The sequence below is a fragment of the Myotis daubentonii genome, chromosome 7 (assembly GCF_963259705.1).
Source record: "Myotis daubentonii chromosome 7, mMyoDau2.1, whole genome shotgun sequence".
Classification (NCBI taxonomy): Eukaryota; Metazoa; Chordata; class Mammalia; order Chiroptera; family Vespertilionidae; genus Myotis; species Myotis daubentonii.
Window position 1 is genome coordinate 32,404,058 of NC_081846.1, and position 18,743 is coordinate 32,422,800.

At 54.5% G+C, this 18,743-nt stretch overlaps 1 protein-coding gene across 1 annotated transcript in view; it reads left to right on the top strand.

Moving 5' to 3' along the window:
- The first annotated feature begins 508 nt into the window (after window positions 1-508).
- Window positions 509-18,743, top strand: part of EFHD1 (EF-hand domain family member D1) — a 37,674-nt gene continuing 19,439 nt past the window's right edge. Inside the window, exon 1 of the mRNA XM_059703571.1 lies at window positions 509-1,040. Coding sequence (XP_059559554.1) covers window positions 745-1,040 — 296 coding nt within the window. The 5' untranslated portion in view covers window positions 509-744. The remainder of the gene's footprint in view (window positions 1,041-18,743) is intronic.

Genomic DNA, 18,743 nt, shown 5'->3' on the forward strand with positions numbered 1-18,743 from the left:
TTTCTTTTCCTTCTGTGCGTATCGCAGAAAAAGCCGGAGCCCTGAAGCTGCGCTGGTCTCTTACCTCCAGGGCAGCCACGAGTTTCCTCTTGCTCCTTGGTCCTCATTTCTGTCTGTTTGTTTGTTTTTAGTATGTTTAGTTGTGTTTTGCAAACATTTCTGTTCAATGCGTGTTTGAAAAGCAGGTCCCCCGCCCCGCGCTCCCTGCGGGCGCCTCCCACCCTCAAACCTCCGAACCGGTGGGTGTCACCCTGAGTCCTGGGGGCATGTGGGTGACACCCGGGGGCGCTGGGCTCCCCCGACCCCCAGCCTGTCCAGGGCCGCGAGCGCCTCCAGTGGGGGCACTTCTGGGGAAGAGAAAGGAACCGCCCGCCCGAACGGTCGTGGAACTTTCCGGTTGCCGTTCCTCCCGGACCTCAGGGTCCCCGGGCTCCCCCGGGGCGGGCGTGGGCAGCCAGGTCACAGATGGTCAAAGGTCCGAAGCCTCAGGGAGCGGGGAGCGGGCCGAGGTCCCGGGACGCGCAGACACCTGCGGCCTCTGGCGAGGCGGGCGGTCCCCCAGCCCTGGCGCCTCCTTAAAGTCTCGGCTCCGCCCTGCCCTCCCCGTCGCTCGCCAGCAGTTCCACCCAAACGCCGGTCCCGCAGCCTTGGCTGAGAGCTGCCGAGCCGCGAGCCCGTGAAAAGCGCGACGCCCGCCCAGTCCCCGAGCCGGGTCCCGAGTCCCCGCGTCCCGGATCCGCCGCTATGTCCAGCGAGGAGTTGGCGCGCAAGCTGCAGCGGAGACTGCAGCGCGGGGAAGCTCAGGAGGGCTGCCCGGAGCCCGCATCCCTCGCCGCCGCAGCCCGGGAGCCCGAGCCCGAGCCGCCCGCCGGGACGCCCGCTGCCAGCGCCGACGCCGAGCTGAGCGCGCAGCTGAGCCGACGGCTGCACATCAACGAGGGCGCGGCGCGGCCCCGCCGCTGCAAGGTCTTCAACCCCTACACCGAGTTCCCGGAGTTCAGCCGCCGCCTCATAAAGGACCTGGAGAGCAAGTTCAAACAGTGAGCGCTGCCCTCGCCGTGCGCCCCAGAGGACCCTGAGCCTGGGGACCTGGGAGGGAGAGGAGGGAAGTGGTGGTGGGTCAGCCCTTCTGGCCGGGAGTCCCAGGCTCCGCTCTGATGGGAGGGTGGACAGTGCAGGAATCCCTGGGGTGCCCGTCGCATTTTACTCAGCGCCCCAGGTCCCGCGCGTCCCGAGTCTAAGCCGGCGCGGTGGGGAACCCGCCCGGGCCGGGGGCACCGAAAGCAGGGCCCGCACACCCAGCTCAGAAGTGCCCCCCCCCTGGGGCAGCGGAGCCCAGCTCCCGGGTCCTGGGCCCCCGGGCGGCGACCGCGGGTCCCGCCCCCTCCGCCGCCTCGTTCTGCGATTTGCTCCGAAGCACAACTTCTAGGAAACGGAGACGCGCCGCACCTCACCTGCCAGCTTTTATCTCCCCAGGGAGAAATTAGCCCTGTTGTCCTTTATCTTTTAAAATAAAAGAGGAAAGTTATCCTTGGCTGCCGCGCGGGGTCTGATGTACCAACAGAGGCTGAGAACTGGGAGTTGGTTAAACTCTTCGCAGAAGATCAGGGCGTTCCTGGAGCGAGCGGGTCCGGGAGCCTCCTGGGGGCGTCGCCTTGTCTCCAGGCGCCTGTCGGAACCCACCCGGCAGCTGGCAGCCGTCCCGCGGGGGGCTCGTTCTTGTCCTGCTGTGTAAGCCCCAGCCGGCGGGGAAGGCAGAGTAGAGAGCCCCCACTAGACGGCCTTGGCGCTTGGGAGCTCCTGGGGCCTCAGTTCTCTCAACTGGAGAATGGGAGCAGCAATCGTTCCTGCCCTTCAAGGCCATGAATTATTTTGCACACCGTAAGCTCCTAGCCGAGCTATTAATATTATTTCCAGAATAGGGCCGAGACCAGAAAAATGTCTGGGGGAGCGAGGCCTCCGGCCAGGTCATGCTTGGGGCGTTTTTAAAGCTCTTGGAATGTTTGTCCTCCCGTGGAGGTTCTATTTAAGGGCGCCGTGTGGCCGGCGCCGTGTGGCCCGAGCCTGAGGCTGGGCTGTAGTCCAGCGCCAGCCCCTGTAGGGAGGTCAGCAGAGGCAGGCACCCGGAGGCCACCGAGCCTTTTCCGTTTGCCTGACACCCCAATTTCTCAATCCCTGGCTTCCAGGCACTGTTCTCTGGTGTTCACACCTGATGGGGCAATTAAGGAAAGCTGAGTTGGGGCAAAAGAAATGCCTGCAACTGGAGCAGAGGTGGAAGAACAATCAGTGAGTGGTTTGTCAGAGCCCCTTTGATTTGTTTGGGATTATGCCTTTCGTGGGAAGACCAGTAGTCCCCCCAATCCAGTTGGATTCAGGGAGGGCATTTTGGGGACCTTCTTCCAGTTGCTTTGCAGTGATTTGGGTTTCATTTATTTATTTTTATTACTATAATTTTTTTCCTGCAGAAAAGTCCTTGAGAGGACAAGTTTGTGAGTTGGCTGCCTAAGAGTAACAGAGGGAGTCCCCATAGTAACAAGGCAGTGAGTGGGGTCAGGTATGGCTGGATCCAGGTGCTCAGATGATGCTGGCAGTGCTTTGGTTCTGTTTCTTAAGCCAGCTACCTCTCTTTTGTCCATGTCCAGGCCCTCCCTCCCCTGCCCCACTCTCAGGCAACCCAGACCCTACAAAAACAAGGATTCCTTGGCCCACCCCCTGAGCTTCCACAAACTTAAACACCTCCACCTGAGCTAATGAGCACCCTGCAGGTGCTTCTCCCAGTTTCCCATATCTGGGAGCAGCTGAAACTTCGCTCTCCCTACCTCACCAAGGTCAGGGGCTCCTCTGGCTGGGAGATTTTATCACTTAAGTGTTCATCCACCCTCGGTGCCTAGAACATGCAGAGACTGTAGTTGATAGACACCCCCCTCATCTTATGAAAGGGCCTTGACTACACCAGCCCAGGCAGGCAACAAATCCCCAAATGCCAAGCCCCACTGTCGCCTTCCCAGGTGGGAGGGGCCCATAGCCTGCCTGCCCCAATATGGGCAAGGGCAGCAGGGTGCAGGCCTCCCACCCCCCTGTGCTGACAGGCTCCAGCGGAGAAGGTCCCAGAGCCAGCTGGCCATCCAGAGGGAGCTCAAGGTGGCAGGAAAGCCGGAAGACCAGAGGGTGGCAGTGGGTGCTGGCCACTCTGCCTTGATAGTCACATGGTGCTCCCCTGTCTGTGTCTTCACGTGGCCTTCTTATAAGGACACTAGTCATTGGATTTATGGCCCACCCTAATCCAGTGTGATTTCATTTTAATTTATTACATCTGCAAACTCTGTTTCCAAATAAAGTCACATTCTGAGGTTCTGGATGACCATGAATTTTGGGGGGACCCTATTCAACCCATTACTGTGCGTGAGCAGAGATACCCAGACCATGGGGCACGATGATTGCCTCCTCCCCACCTTCTGGGGGGTATGAGGAAAGTCCGTTCAAGGATGCCCTCAGATTTAGGAACGTCAGACTCTTAACCAATTTAGGTTATCTGAGTGAGCTAGGAAGGTCAGAGACCTAACCGAAGCCAGGATGATCCCACCCCCAACAGAAGAGAATCAGTCTTCCCATAGCCCAATCCTAATTCAAACGGAGTTGCCATCTAACTACGAAAACAAAGCCAAACCAATCGAACCCCCACTGGTGCCAGAAGTGCAATTACTTTCAGTAGGAATTTTACTTTTAATCAGAGTTTCTAGATCCAGATTCTGATGTCACTTTGGAGTTTGCTCAGAACCTGACTTGACCGGTACAGAGCACGCTCATTCTTTCGTTCAGGGCTAGAGAGATTCAAGCAGATACTGCAAAACTTGCTTTGAACTTTTAAAGGTGATTTCTTGTATTTAAAAGTATTTTGCCTGGGGATTTCTTACATTTTTCAAGATTAAAAAGACACACACACACACCAAACAACTGGATTCTTCCTTCACGGCTTGTGAGCATGTTGGGTTCTTGGCATGGGGTCATTTGTCTTTGTATCCTGGCTCCTCAATGGTGAGTTGTAGAATAAAGAGAATTTTCTAATGAGTGTGGGAAGCCAGAGGCGTCATCGGCCAGGCCAGAGAAAGTTCCCTCTCCATTTCCAAGTGTGTTACTAGATAGCCTGAGCCTACAGAATAGTGGCCTGATTTTAAACGAAGAGTGAGAAGGCCCAGAAGAAACTGACTCTACAGTGTGTGTCCAGGACTGTAATAGGAGCTGGCGGAGTGGTCAAGGTTAGACAGGAAATTTCAATTACCCTGGAACTTAGCCAGGGGCCTCTTTCAAAGGGGGAGGTAACGAGGGCAGCCACTTAAGGGCAGGACCCAAATGCAACATCTGAAAATGCAGCTGTGATGTGTTTGCAGCATTTTAAAAGCTTGTGTTTCAATTCCCCAAAGAGAGGGTGGGAAGAGGAGCATTTGGCTATGGGAAAGTTGTCTTTTTATTAAGAATCCGAAATGATGATGTCATGGACACCCTGCCAACAACCAATTCCCGGGTCACCATTGAACCCCGAAAAGATGAGGTTGTCTTGGAACCCTTCATACCTTGTCTTCCCCCCACCCCTAGTTTTCTTTTCTCCTCCCTCTCTGAGGGCGGGAGAAAGGGGATGTGGGAGCAGAGGGATTTTGCCAAAGAGGTGAAAGGAGCCTTCTTAAGGAGGTTTGTACTTGGGGCTAGAGGTGATGTGCTTCACCCAAACTCATCCACATCTTTTGAGTGAATTGACCTTAAAGATTGGAAAGGAGATGCAAATAAATGGAAGTTGAGTGCTTTTCCCTCCTTAGGGAAGGAGGACTTCTGACCTGCCTGTTGCTGCGGTCACAGGGATGCCCTTGGATTTGAAATTCTCTTACCTGCACTGGATTTGCACGTTGAACTGTTCTGGATGAAGGTGGGGTGAGGGAACCCAGGGCTTGTTTGAATTCCTGGGGGGTGTTCAGCCAGAACCCAGGCTGGCTTCTGTTTCAGGGCCTTGGTCTCTGGCAGAAAGACAGCGTGACTTGGAACTGTTCCTTCGCTCAGTGAGCGCTGCTTGTTTTTATTTGCCAGCATGCATGATGAGCGTGATGTGGGAGGGGCTCCTGAGGTCCACAGCGCCTGGCAGTTCTTTCTTTGCTAGAGTTTCTTCCCTCCTCTCTCTCAGAAGTGCCCTCCACCCTCCTTATTACAGAGCCATCTCATTTTATGAGAATTTGAAATTGAGTGAGTTATTAAAGCCTTACATTATGTTAAAAAAAAAATAGTTAACAAGTGCCTGATTCAAGGTTGTACCATCCAAGGGACTCAAACTTGATTTATACTCTCAGCCCTGTGGTTTCCCCTACCTCAGTCTGACTAGGAAATAGAAATACCTTCTCCACTGAGTTTGGGCTGTCTGGTTTACACGGGGCTACATCATGCTTGGTTTTGCAGCATGGCTGAGCCAGTGGGTCTCGGGAGCTGGGGACTGCCAGGCTGGTCTGCCTCAGGGAAGACATGCTGAGGTTAGGAGCCCAGCACACCCTCTAGGTTTTGTGAATGTTTGCTTTTAGCTTGTTGTTTCATGAATGTGCAACTCAGGTACCCTTGGGCCACAACCTTTTGCAGTGAGGATTCAGGATCTGGAGAAGGGGCCATGCACAAATGGATATACTACACAAGAAATATAAATTTAGAAGGCATGGGGGAACCAGGTGGAGACCTACTCTTTAGTGGAGTGGCTCCCCAAATCTTAGGACCCATAGCTTTTTATTCACACATTTGCCCTTTAGCAAACCAAACAGACATATCAGTGGTCAGGTTTGGTAAACAATAAAGGATTATCAGGTTAGGGCAGTGGTTGGCAAACTGCGGCTCGCAAACCGCTGCTTGCGAGCCACATGCAGCTCCTTTGCCCCTTGAGTGTGGCTCTTCCACAAAATACTGGCTCTTCCACAAAATACCAACTTCTGCACATGGGCCACGAAGTTTCAATCGCACTGTACATGCGTGCCCGCACGTGGTATTTTGTGGAAGAGCCACACTCAAGGGGCCAAAGAGCCACATGTGGCTCGAAAGCTGCGGTTTGCCAACCACAGGGTTAGGGGATTGCCTTCAGCCGTTTGGTCAGCAGCAGGGTAATACAGGGGTCCTCAAACTTTTTAAACAGGGGGCCAGTTCACTGTCCCTCAGACCGTTGGAGGGCTGGACTATAGTTTAAAAAAAAACTATGAACAAATTCCTGTGCACACTGCACATATCTTATTTTGAAGTTAAAAAACAAAACGGGAACAAATACAATATTTGTGTTTGCATGTGGCCCACGGACCGTAGTTTGAGGACCCCTGGAGTAATACAATGCTGATTCTCAGCCCTTGCTGAATATCAGAGTCCATCAACCTTCTGATGGACTTCTCGCATTTATATGTTAACTACTTGTTGGTCTTTGCCTCCATCACCCTTGCACACTGACACATGCCTATATGCATGCTGACATCCATGCTCTTTCTCACATACCCTCTCACGCACTCACAATGCTTGGCCTCCACCGCATTATGCGGTCCTCCTGGAAAAAGCCTCTATAGCCTCCTGCTTCTGTTTCCCTTGAGTGTTGATGATCGAGGGCACCCCGGTCCTAAATCCTAGATGCTCCTTGGGAGGCTTATGTACAGGGACATCTGAGTTGTTAGAGCCTGACCCGGAATCTAACCAGCAACCTTCGGTGCCCAGTAGGACAGTACGATGCCCACCAACTGAGCCACACCAGTCAGAGCTCAACAAACTTAACAGCAACTCAGATTTAACATGATGCTGCTTGACAGGGAGGAAAGCAAGTCCTGGAAAAGTCACCCACCACCTGTGTACAAGACACCCCAGGAAGCCTAGCAGACCCTGTGAGGATGCATTCTGCTGCCTTCATGGCAGGAGGTCCTGGTATTTCTGGACACAGTCAGAGAAGAGCAGCCAGACAGTATTGGGAAGGAATTCAAACTGAGGCTTCTGGAGCCAGAGGATGAGGGCTGAGAGCTTTGAAGCATTGGGGAAGACCTGTGTGACCGCAGAGGGCAGAAGGTGGGCCACATGATTCCATGTGGTCTCACTCCTCCTTCCTCTCTTCTGGTCATTGGCCTGGGGTTTCCCTCGCTGGGGCTGACCTCAGTTCCTGAGGGGGAAAAGAGGCAGAAGCTGGGGTCCCCAGTGTGACGTACTGCACCCTCAGAAGGGTTGCCTTGGTGTTACTTCCCCTGAGAGGGGGTCCAAGATGTGCTTGAGCCAGGCTACGCTCAAGCTCTGAAGGGGCTTAAACACTCCAGATGGAAAGGAAGACTTGATGGCACAGCAACCTTGGCCTTGGGTGTCTGCCTCCTTGAGCCCCCTGGTTAGAGCAGGGGTCCCTCCCCTCGAGCCTTCAGTTCCTCTGAAACATCTCCTCCAAGGGGTTTAGGACCCGTTCCCCCAGACATAGTTGAGACCCATTGGTTTGAAGAGAAAGAGGAGATTAGAATCTCACAGCTTAAAGAAAACACATTTTTTCCATTATAAAAGTATGTTTCCTGTTTAAATTTCCTTGTAAAATAGTGGAGATATTTATGTACGACTTCAAGAACGGAAGCCTCATGCTGTTCTGTTCCCGAGGGATCAACGCCAACAGTTTAGGTGTCTGTTCCTAAACAGGAATGCTGAGCCCGGCTCTGCCGTCCTGTCATGTGTCAGGTGGGAGGCCTTTGGCTCAAGTGGCAGAAAACCCGGCCCCGAGCTCACTGATCAGTAAAGAAATGCCTCAGCTCACGTGACAGGGATCCAGAGGACAAGGAGGCCCTTGATGGCTGCTTCCATCAAGGACTAGGGTCCGGTCCTTCTCTGCCGCCTGCCACTTTCTCTGTTGGCTTTATCTGTGTGCTGATAGCAAGATGACAAGGCTCCCCAAGTCACATCTAGGCAGGAAAGACCTGGGGTTCTTCTAAACAATGAGGAAATCTTTCCCAAGTCTTCCCCTCAGCCAGCCTCTGGCATCCCATGGCCAGCACTGGGTCATGGGCCCACCCAGCCAAGTGACTACCCAGAGGAAGGTGATGACCATGGTCGGACCACAACAGGGCTCCCTTCCCTGCGGGGCCAGTCCCCGTCCACAATGGTAGTTCTGTCACTGAGGAAGGGAAGGGGCCCCCGGTGTCCTTTGGGGTCTTTTCCTGAGCAGGGTGCTGTGGCTCTCTTCTGTCCCTCTGTGATTTTGTGTACATGAGAGGGGCTTAGACACAGGCTTGGATTCCAGAGACCAGGCAGCAAGCAGCCCATTCCCAGGGGCTCCTGAGTGCCTGAGTGTAGAGGTCATTTCTCTGGGACACTCACTCCTGCTGTTTTAGTGGAGACCCTTATGGTTTCTCTCTGCCTGTGGTTGTGGATCCCTGGCAGCTGGGAGCACTGTGTGTATGTTTGGGGGGTGGAGGATGTGTTTCTGTGTCAACATTCCCTCGGCCAACTCTCAGCAAAACTGCTTTTGCCCGAAGTGGTCCTTTTACCTTACCGAGAGCCTGGCGTTGCCGGACCCGCCACCTGGCCTCTGCATCGGAGCCAACTGGCTTCCTGGGGCAAATTGATCAGTGACACTCCTCACCTGCTTTGCCTTTGAAAACTCTTTGCTGATGCCTCCCCCGCTCCTCTCTCTTCTCTCCCCAAACCTCCTTTACTCTCCGTCATCACCAGTCTCTGAGTTCCTCCCGGTGGAAGGGGCTGCAGAGGAAGAGTTGGTGAGTGCGTGGGGCCGCCACCATCTTTGGCTGGGAGTCGAGTGCATGGAGGGCCCTCATTCCTTTCAGCGCTGCCTGGGGTTCTGTTGCCAGGGCCCCTTCTCGGCATGGAGGCCTTTGTACAGGCGTGGGTGGATGGGTGTGGCGGTGTCTGGCCTGGTTTTATCTTCTTTTCATCTCAGCCTGGGCACCCCCCGGGGTGGCTGAATGAAGGTACATTCTTTGCTTTTGGAGGTGAGGACCGGGTTGCCAGTGCCAGCAGCAGTCTCCTTGGACAGTTCCTGGTTCCAGGCCAGCGGGAGCCTTGGGGAAGTAGGGACAGGACAGAGCAGTGATTCCTTCCAGCCTCGCTGGGGCCTGATTCTGAAGGGCTGACCCCACCTCTGGTGGCTGGTGTGGCAGCACGGTCTCTCACCACGCAAGGCCGCCCCTGGGTCACCGACAGGCCGTTTAGCCCTTTTCCAGCGTGGACCTGCTTTGTGAAACTAGGAGGACGTACTTGGGGCTTTCATACTGTCATGTGCCCAGGGCTGGCCCCTCTACCCCAACCTGGTGGGAATGGCAGGGGGAACCGAGGGCTGCAGCTGGTCCCAGCTCTGGGGTTAGACACTCTGTGGACCCGCAGCCCCACCCAGCACTGCTCACTGAACACCCATTGTGCCTGGGACAGTGGCCCCAGCCATTACCTCTCCAACAAGAAGATCTGGCTGCTGACCACCCTAGCTCTGTGCTCAAGGGACCTGGTGAATTCTGTCCTGGCCTTGGAGAGGTGCTGTCCCCGATCCTGCCCACTCTGCCCCGGTGACAGGGTCTCTGCCCCTCCCTCAATGCCTCATGCTTGCCCCACCCCACCCTGCCCTACCTACAAAGGCCAATTTTACTGAGCACTGGGCTCCCCAACACCACCTAACAACCATTGCTTACAGAGCACCTACTGTGTGCAGGCACTGTTTTTAGCATTTACACATCAGAATCACTGAGATGGGTACTATTATCACCCCCCGTTTACAGATGAGGAAACTGAGACACAGAGAAGCTAAGTAACTTGCCCAAAGTCACACATGGTGTAAGTGGTGTGATTGGAACCCAGGCAGCCTGCACTCTTGTCCCCTGTGCCAATGAGCTCTCGTTAATTAATATCATTCCATCTCCAGCTTCTTAGGCTCCAAATCTCAGCTGTCCTGGCAACCCCACCTCCATAGAGAGGTGGGGCCACGGGTGGCACGGCTTCTGCCGGCTTCCTGACCTCCAGACCTCACTGGACCACCTGCCCTAGGCCTGGGCAGCTTCCTCCCAGACCAGTGATGGCGAACCTATGACACGCGTGTCAGAGGTGACACGCGAACTCATTTTTTTGGTTGATTTTTCTTTGTTAAATGGCATTTAAATATATAAAATAAATATCAAAAATATAAATCTTTGTTTTACTATGGTTGCAAATATGAAAAAATTTCTATATGTGACACGGCACCAGAGTTAAGTTAGGGTTTTTCAAAATGCTGACACGCCGAGCTCAAAAGGTTCGCCATCACTGCCCTAGACTGTCCTCCTCCCATCAATCCTCTTGCCAGAGCCCAGACCTCATTACCTTGTTTTCTGTTTCAGAACCTTTGGGAACAACATACAACATTTGGTAGCTCCCTATTGCCCACGGAACAAAGTCCAGACTCCTCATGAGCACCTCAAGGCCAGGCCCCGCTGGCTATTGCATTCCTCTCCCGGTTCCCCCAGCCTGGCCCTCCTCTTGCTGGCCTGATGGCCCCCCACAGCCTCTCTCCCACACCCCGCATTGTCTAATTGGTTACACTTAGTTATTATTATAGAACTGTCTGTTATTGTTGATTTTGTGAGGTTCCCCTCCCTCTCCATAGGGTTTGCCCTGGGAAGGCAGGGGTGGGTCTTTGTGGTTGTGTGGCTAACTTCTTCCTCCAGGCCCCCGGTCATCCCAGGGCCAGGCCCAGGGCCATTGGAGGGCAGGGGTGCCTTGACCCCAGCAGAGGGTCTCCTCTGGAGCTGCACTGAGGCCCTAATTCGTGCCCCAGGGGAGCTGGGCAGCTCACAGGGCTGTCAGAGGAATGGGAGCTCTCAATGAGGTAGCACAGTTCCTTCTAGCAGTGACACGGACCACATGCCACACGGGCACACGCCTGTAAGTGAGATGTGGAAAAAGGTAAGTGACCACCTTCTCAGGTTGTCCCCAAGATCGCGTGACTACTTGGTGTGCGGTCACAGCCTTAATTAGGTCACTCCAGTTCCAGCCCCATGTTCTTTCCACTAAGGGAGCTGCAGGTCCCTCTGGCCCCGGCAGGGCCGCTGGATTTAAGGTGGTGCCAGCCCAGAGCAGGGACACAGGAGAAGGACTGGCCGGCAGGGAAGCAGTGGGTGGAGAGCCAGACTCTGAGGGCGGCAGCCAGGTGCTCTTCCTCCTCATTTGGAGCCATAGCCTCGTCCTCCACTGCCCACTTCAGCTGGGCCTGCGGCCCCGGCCTCCCCCGAGACTTGTGCCTCCCCCTGGCTATTTTCCTCCCAGACTCCTCCTGGTCTTGGGGGCCAAGAGGGGCGAGGCGCTGCAGGGGCTGCCCCAGGCCTGACCAAGTCTGGGTATGAAAACCCCCGGTTGTTTGGGGGCACCTGTCCCCCGAGACTCACAGGGCTCCTGGGAATTCCCAGAGCTGGGTTTCCAGCGGCTCCTCTGCCTGGTTGTCTGGCCCCTCAGGACTTTTACGGGGAAAGTTGGGAGCTAAGGGGAGGCACCCCCTTACTGCACACTCACAGCAAAGAACCCTCCATCAACCGGCTGGACGTCCCTGATCAGGAGAGCCTTTTACCCTCCCCTCCCCCCATCAGTCTTTGTCCAGAGAGGCTTCCCTTGGGACCCGACTGTGGAGTCCTCTCAACCTTGGTCCTTTCGTCTCACCTCCTTTCTGGAAGGATTGCCTGGAACTCAAGATTCCCAGATCACTCACCCCATTCCCCTGTCCCCAAACAGTCTCCAGCCCATATTTGCCCAAACCCAGCAAGAGTGCCCCAATTTCCAAAGGACTAAGGGGAGGCCCCAGGATGAGGGTCTTTCTCTTAAAGAGATAATAGCAACCAAAACTAGAAAAGTGAGCCCTCATTGATAAGCTGAGAGTTTATCTGACTTCCTTTCATTTTGGCAACAACTAGACAAAGGAGGAAATGGAAGCTCAGAGAGTTCGAGTAACTTGCCCAGGGACACACAGCACATGAGGTCACCAAGGGTTTGAGCCAGGGGAGTCTGACCCCAGGAGCACACTCCCAGCCACTGCTGCCTTCCACCTTCCCCGGGGGGGGGGGGGACCCTCCAGGCTCCAGGAGGAGGAATTGTTACTGTTACACTTGCGTTGCTCAGTCAGAAGCTTTCCAGGGCTCTTCCCTCTGCACCCCACCTTTCAGTTCCTTCGTGGTCAGAGGGTATTTGTGCCTTCAGTGTGGCTGAAATACTGCACCACTGACCTGCTATGGCATTGTCTCTGGCATGTTCCTTTGGGGATGGCTATGGGGACTGGTTTGCTTTGTTTCCATTCTGGGTTGCTGGCATCAGCAGGAGGGTTTGCATTGAGGTCTTCCCACTATTGAGTTATGGCATCCAGTTTAAGAGCATGAGGCTGGGGGTTAGGGGGCTTGGTGCAGCGAGCTGCTGTCCTGTGCCATCACCCCTTGCCATCTCCCTTCCTGAATCCATGTGGCAGTCCCCGGTAGGGCCACTCCCCGGCATGCATTTGGGACTAAGTAGATTTCCCTGACTGCACTGAAGCCTGAGTAGCACCGTCTGGCTCTGCCTCCCCTCTGCTGTCTGGTGAGGAGCTGAGCACACAGTGGATGTTCTGTAGCGGGGGAGCTGAGCTCTGCCCCACTTTAAAAAAATTTTTTTTAAAATTGATTTTAGAGGAAGGGAAAGAGAGAGAGAAAGAGAGAGAGAGAGAGAGAGAGAGAGAGAGAGAGAGAGAGAGAGAGAGATTTGTTGTTCTACTTATTTATGCATTCATTGGTTGATTCTTATATGTGCCCTAACCAGGGATTGAACCCACAACCTTGGTGTATCGGGACAATGCTCCAATAAAGTAAGCTATCCGGCCAGGGCTGCCCCCACTTTTCTTTAAGAGCTTTCAGACACCGCGTATGATGTGTGGAACTACTGGGTGCTGTGGCTGACGGTGGGGACAAGACCCAGCCTCCACTGGTCTCCTGCAGCCTGCCAAGAGGTTGGCCTTGTGCCAGAAATGGAAGGAATTGGCCACAGTGAGAACCCGCAGCACTGGTTGTGCACGGAACAGGTGAAGCTGGTGTTCATCTGTAGCCGGTACCACTCCCACCTCACCATTGCCCCCCCCCCCCCCCCCGCATCCCTCCATGGCTAGGATTACTATGTGGCATTCCCCAACTGGGCCCCCTGCCTTAGTCTGCTCATCCCCACCCCCCAAAAATCCATTCTGCACACAGAGCTGAGAGGTCTTTCTGAAACAGCTATCTGATGTTGCGTCTCTGCCTCAAACTCTTTGAGGGTCGTCCCCTGTTGCCCTTTGACAGACACAACTCTCCCAGAATGCTTTGTGAGAGCTGGCCCTCTGCCCCCTTCTGGGACATCCTGGCCCCGCTGGACTAGACGGGTGATGGTGGCTCCCTCTCAGCACATTTGCTCCCCTGTCCCAGCCACCTCCTTCCACTCCAGCTCTGCCCAAGTTCCGGCCTTATCACAGCTCAACTGTCTCTTTGTACCTCTGCTTCCCGCTGGGACTGGTCTTTGTGCTTTCCTCCTGCTCGGGAGTGGCCCCAGGTAGCTAGGAGCCTGGTGGTGAGTGAGAGGGTGAATAGAACTTGACAAAGCCGGGAGCTCATTCGACAAAGCTGGCTGGGAGCAGCCTGATTGGAAATCAAAGACTTTGGGCTCAAGCTTTTGTACTTAACTCCTGCGAGTCCCCCGGGCCCTTGCTCAGAGCCTGCTTACTCTTACTTTGCAAGCAGTGGTAACACACTTGGAGATCTGGTTTCCCTGCAGCAAGCAGGAAGGAAAGAAGGAAGGAAGGAGCAGCAGATGACTTGACAGCTGGGAGGTGGAGGGGGACCCACACAAAGACTAGGAAACCAGAGACTAAGAGGATGGGCAACCAGGGGAGTCTGGAGGAGGAGGGACCGTCCTGTGACTTGGGGAGTCCGGAGGCTCATGTGGATAGGCCCAGTTAGGGATCTGCACAGTGAGAAGGTGGGGGCGGGGGGGGGGGTGGCCCAGGAAAGGCCACTCACCTTGGGGATAGTCTGGCACAGTGCCTTTCTCCTACTTGAAAGAGCCTGGGCACCAGCAGGAGTCATAGAAACGCAGGTTCTGATCCAGCAGGTCTGGGGCGGGGCCTGATATTACGTTTCTAACAATCCTGGGTGACCTGGTCCAGGGACCACACTTTGAGTAGCCAGTCCCTGCCTGTTTGAAATACATAATTTCCATACAAGGCCTTTTGAAAGAAAAGTGGGGGTGTTCCGATGTCCTGGTGGGGTCTGAGGCATGATCCCCCAACACTAAGGCATTTTCTGGGGCACTGCCACCCCCCTGAGAGCCCCCTTCTGAGGGGTCCCTGGGGAGTTTCTGATGGCTGAGCCTTCAGACAAAAGCTGGCGGCTTCTTTCTTCCATTAAGGCAAGATTATGTGTGTGCTGAAAACCAAGAAAACCCAGGAGCTCCGCACAGTGGGAGCCCAGCGATTCGTGGAAAGAGGAGCTGCCAGCCCTGGGCCCACATTGGAAACTGGCCCTCGCTCCCTTGCTAGGGCCTTTGGTGGGGTGAGGACTGGGCATCACGGGCCCCGCTGGCCAGGCTGGGGGCTTTTCTAGGTCATAGGCACACACAGCTGTGTGTTCAGAGAGCTCAGCCTGGCCTTGCTGACCTACCCCAGTCAGTAAAGAGTGGGCCCTTGGGAGCAGACCTAATCCCCTGACATAGGATGGCTAGGCGGGTCCCTCACTAAGGGCGGGTGGAGATGGAGCGCAGGGAGCCCCGCAGGCTGTGGATTTGGGTTCCCTGCCGAATGCTGAGATGGTGGACCCTGTCTGAGGCCTGGTTGGGTGTGGGCAGCAATGCAGAGCAGAAGCCCTGGAAGCTGTCGGCTTCCTCTCCGTGGCTGCAGACAGGCACTGCTTTTAGAAATAGCTCCCTCGCGCTGGCTGCTTCCCAGGTGCCGGGGCCCGTGCAGGCGTCTTATCTCCGTTCGGCCCCTCTCCCACCCAGCACGGCACAGATGGCTCTCACACCCAGTCTGCAGAGGGCCCCCAGCCCAGGCCTCTCCCAAGTGAGTGGCAGGGCTGGGCTTGAGCCCGGCCTGCGTCAGCAGGGCCATTCCCCGTGCTGCTCGGACCAGAGACTCTCCCTCACAAAACCTGGAGAGTATGCCGATGACAGGGACTGAGGACATGTTAAAGATTTAAAAATATATTTATTTATATGTGTTTTTTAAAATTGATCTCAGAGAGAGGAAGGGAGTGGGAGAGAGAGATAGAAACATCAATGATGAGAGAGAATCATCCATCCACTGCCTCCTGCAGGCCCCCTACCCGATTGAACCTGCAAGCCCGGCAAGTGCCCTGACTGGGAGTCCACTGTCAACCTTTTGGTGCACAGGGCCACGCCCAACCCACTGAGCCACGCTGGCCAGGGCAGGACTGAAGACATTTTAAAGCAAAAACATGCGGAAAGGTCACCAATCCCGAGGAGGGCTAGAGGGAAGCCCCAGGAAACACAAAAGGGTGCTAGGTTTTGGGATTACATGTGGTTTTTCTTTAATACCCTGGGTTGTCTTTAATAAGAAAAAGCTGCGTTAAAATTTAAATTATAGAAAAAAAGGAGCTAAGGTATTAGTAGTGGGGAGCCAAGGGCTTAAGGGAGTTCTAATAATCCTGCAAGCATTTGAAAGATGTAAACTGTGGGGAGGAAAAGAACATGTTTTGATGGTTTGAAATGGTGGGGGTGTGAATGCAGGTTTAGGCCAGGCTTGTAGAGAGAGAGAAAGCCTCAGCTAGGCTGGGCTGGGACTCTGCCTGCGGGGCCTCACCGGGCCATGGTCGCCCTCCCTCTCCAGGCCCTCCCCTTCCAGGTTCCCCTGTGACCTGGTCCCACATCCCAGTGCTGGGAAGTGACATCTGTCTCCAGGGGCAATGCCTGGCAGGTGGCCCTGCCGACTGGGCAGTGCGGGTGGGCCCGACTCGGGCAGGTTGTTCTAGGTGCCGTTTCCTTTTCTCAGGGCCGGATTCCTAATGGCAAGGAACGTGATAGCATTTTCATGGGGCAGGCAGCAAAAGAGTTTTCTAGAATAAGGAGGACATATCCAACGTCATTCGCCTCCCCACAGGCCCCAAAGGTGTGATGGAAGATGAGTGATTTTCAGCGGCCTTGTCTAAAGGGGCTTCCACACTGCAGTTGCTTGAGAAGAGGGCCTCTGAGCACATTAAGGAAGGTAGTTGGACCCTCTGGGCCAGCCTGGGCACCTCCCCTCAGGGTCTGCACCTCCAGCACCTGTAGCCACACCCACCATGGGATGTGGTAATAATGTAGAGAATCTTACAACCTTCAGAAAGGCCCTTACCTTTTTAACACCTGACTTCCCCCAGAAACTCCTCTCTACCTCAGCTTTGGCTAACCTGTCTCTGCGAACTGTCCTTGGAGGGGCAACCTTGGCATTGTGTACGGACTGGCCTGATATCAAATCTTCCTTCCCCAGAACCTACCTCCGGCGGCCATGCCTCCCAGCCCCAGGGTTGGGCTGCAGGCTTGGGCGTCCGGATGGATGTCCTCCTGGCTAACCTCGCTAGGTCTAGTGACCTTGGGCTGGTTGACCTTGATGGGCCTAGTTTCTTCATCAGCCAAACAGTACTACATCCCTCAGAGGATGTGTTGGGGGTTTAAATCAGTTTAAATTTATTTGAAGGGCTTGGCTGGTGAGACTTTCTCCAAATGTTTGTAAGATGGCAACATCAGTATTCTCTTGGCCAAAAATGAATGACTTTGCAGATTCGGGCAGTCGAAAGCATCATGCTTTAAGACCAAAATCAGAATCCACCCACATTCAGGACTCAGCAACGTGGCTCCTGCCACTTCTGCCACAGGCTTCGTATATAAATTGTAAGAGGTGTAAACCTCACAGTTGCAGTAGTGGTCTGTTCATTGGGACATTGAGTAGGCACCGTGCCCCCGGGCCTCCCTTCGAGTGGAGGGCCACACGGTATAAACTCAGTTAATGATCATGTTTGCGTTCCCCACGCCCATGTAAAGCCAAGCTCCTGTTTGGAAGTCCCAGGTTCATTGTGATCCACACAGGACTTGGCTTCGCTGCCTACCTCAGCTGTCACCATCTGTCAAGTGGGTGACGAATCACCACTTTACAGAACTGTTGAGTGCAGCGAGGTGATTTAGCACAGTGCCTGGCCCTTAGTAAGCTCTCAATAAAACAAGAAACAGGCGGCTATTAGTAATTCTTCATAGGACTTGTAAAGATGAAAAGGATTAGAATCTGAGACAAAGCGTCGTGAACGGCAAAGCAGGCCGGTTTTAGTTATTAGGCACTTTGAATCCCATTGTGTGTGCTGCACACGCAGGTAGTCTCAGATCCTTGGAGAGGAGCAGATAACACAGTAAGGTGCCCTGGGAAGATTTTTGCCTCTCTTGCAAATGCAGGCCCTGAAGGAAGGGACTGTGGACAAACCCTCCTAGACGGTCTGAATGATCAATCCCAGCTCCACGGGGAGGAGTGAAGATGCCACTCCTGGGATCACTTTATAGTCCTGCCAGGACTTGCAGAGATGGCACTTGGCCGGGGCTTCCAGCAGGAACAACGAAAGCAGCCTTTGCTGCGTCCCTGGGAGCGAGGCGGTGGCTGGCTCGTGACCCCTTCCTTCCCTGTCTTTCTTGGCCTTGGAGCTGTCCCCTCTTTGTCTACACACTGTCTATTCCTGTGCCAAGCTGGTGGCTCACGGCGGGACCCCAGCGGGGCTGCGGGGCTGCTCGGCTGCAGCTTTGGCTCTTTCTTCTGTCTGGGATCTGCCCCCTGGGTGGTGGGCTCTGCTTCCAGGCAGGAAAAAGTGGTCAAACCAAACTTCCAGCCCAGTCACAGCAAGTGGAATTCCTTAGCCTGTTTCCAGTCTGTGCTGAGTCCCTTTCTGACATATGTGCCCTTTTTCTTAGGCCTGGAGAATGTTTGAAGCTTCCGGGCCTAAGATAAAGGTTTTCTAAACCTTCTGAACTCCTCACAACCAGAATCCAGATGAGAAAAACAAGAAGAAAGTCTCCAAGCTCCTCCCCACGCATGGCCTCCTATCCACAGCCCCTCTGTGCTGGGGGTGGGGGTGGGGTGACAGGGGAGGAGGGGGGGAAGGCATGTCGCTCCAGGCTAGGGGAGCAGGGAGACCCTGGTCCTCCTCGTGCCCCTCCCCACCCCCCCACCCCAGGACAAATTCCCACTTTGTTCCCTGATCTTTTCTTATCTCCATCCTCGCCCCTGCTTACCTCTTCGTTCTGGCCCTCCTCAGTCTTTTCACCTAAGTTTTGGGGCTGTTACTTTCCTGCCTTCTCTTTTCCTTCCTTAGTGTCCAGATCCTAACCCTCTCGGCTTCAGCCCCCAATGGTTCACATCTTGAATGCACCCCTCCCCCCTTCATCACTTTAGTTTCCTCCCCAAACTTTGGTGGAATGCACACTGTGGGCTGAGCAGTGGGTGGGGGCCATTTCATTCAGAATCTCATCATGGAAGCAGCTGTCCTGGTCGTTTCACTGGTCGCCCTTCTGGAATTGCCCAGGGAAGTGTTTCCCAAAGTATTCTCTTTGGTACCCCAGGTTGCCCGTTGTGCCTCGTCCGGTGGAAATTCCCAGAGGCAGAGACCAGTGATCAGACGAGTCTGTGTGCTGTTTTCCTCTGCTAAGTCTCAGACACATGACCGTATGGAAGGCTCTGGAAAGTTCCACCTAAAGAAGCCTGTTTACTTTGACTAGGACTCCCTGTAACGGAGACT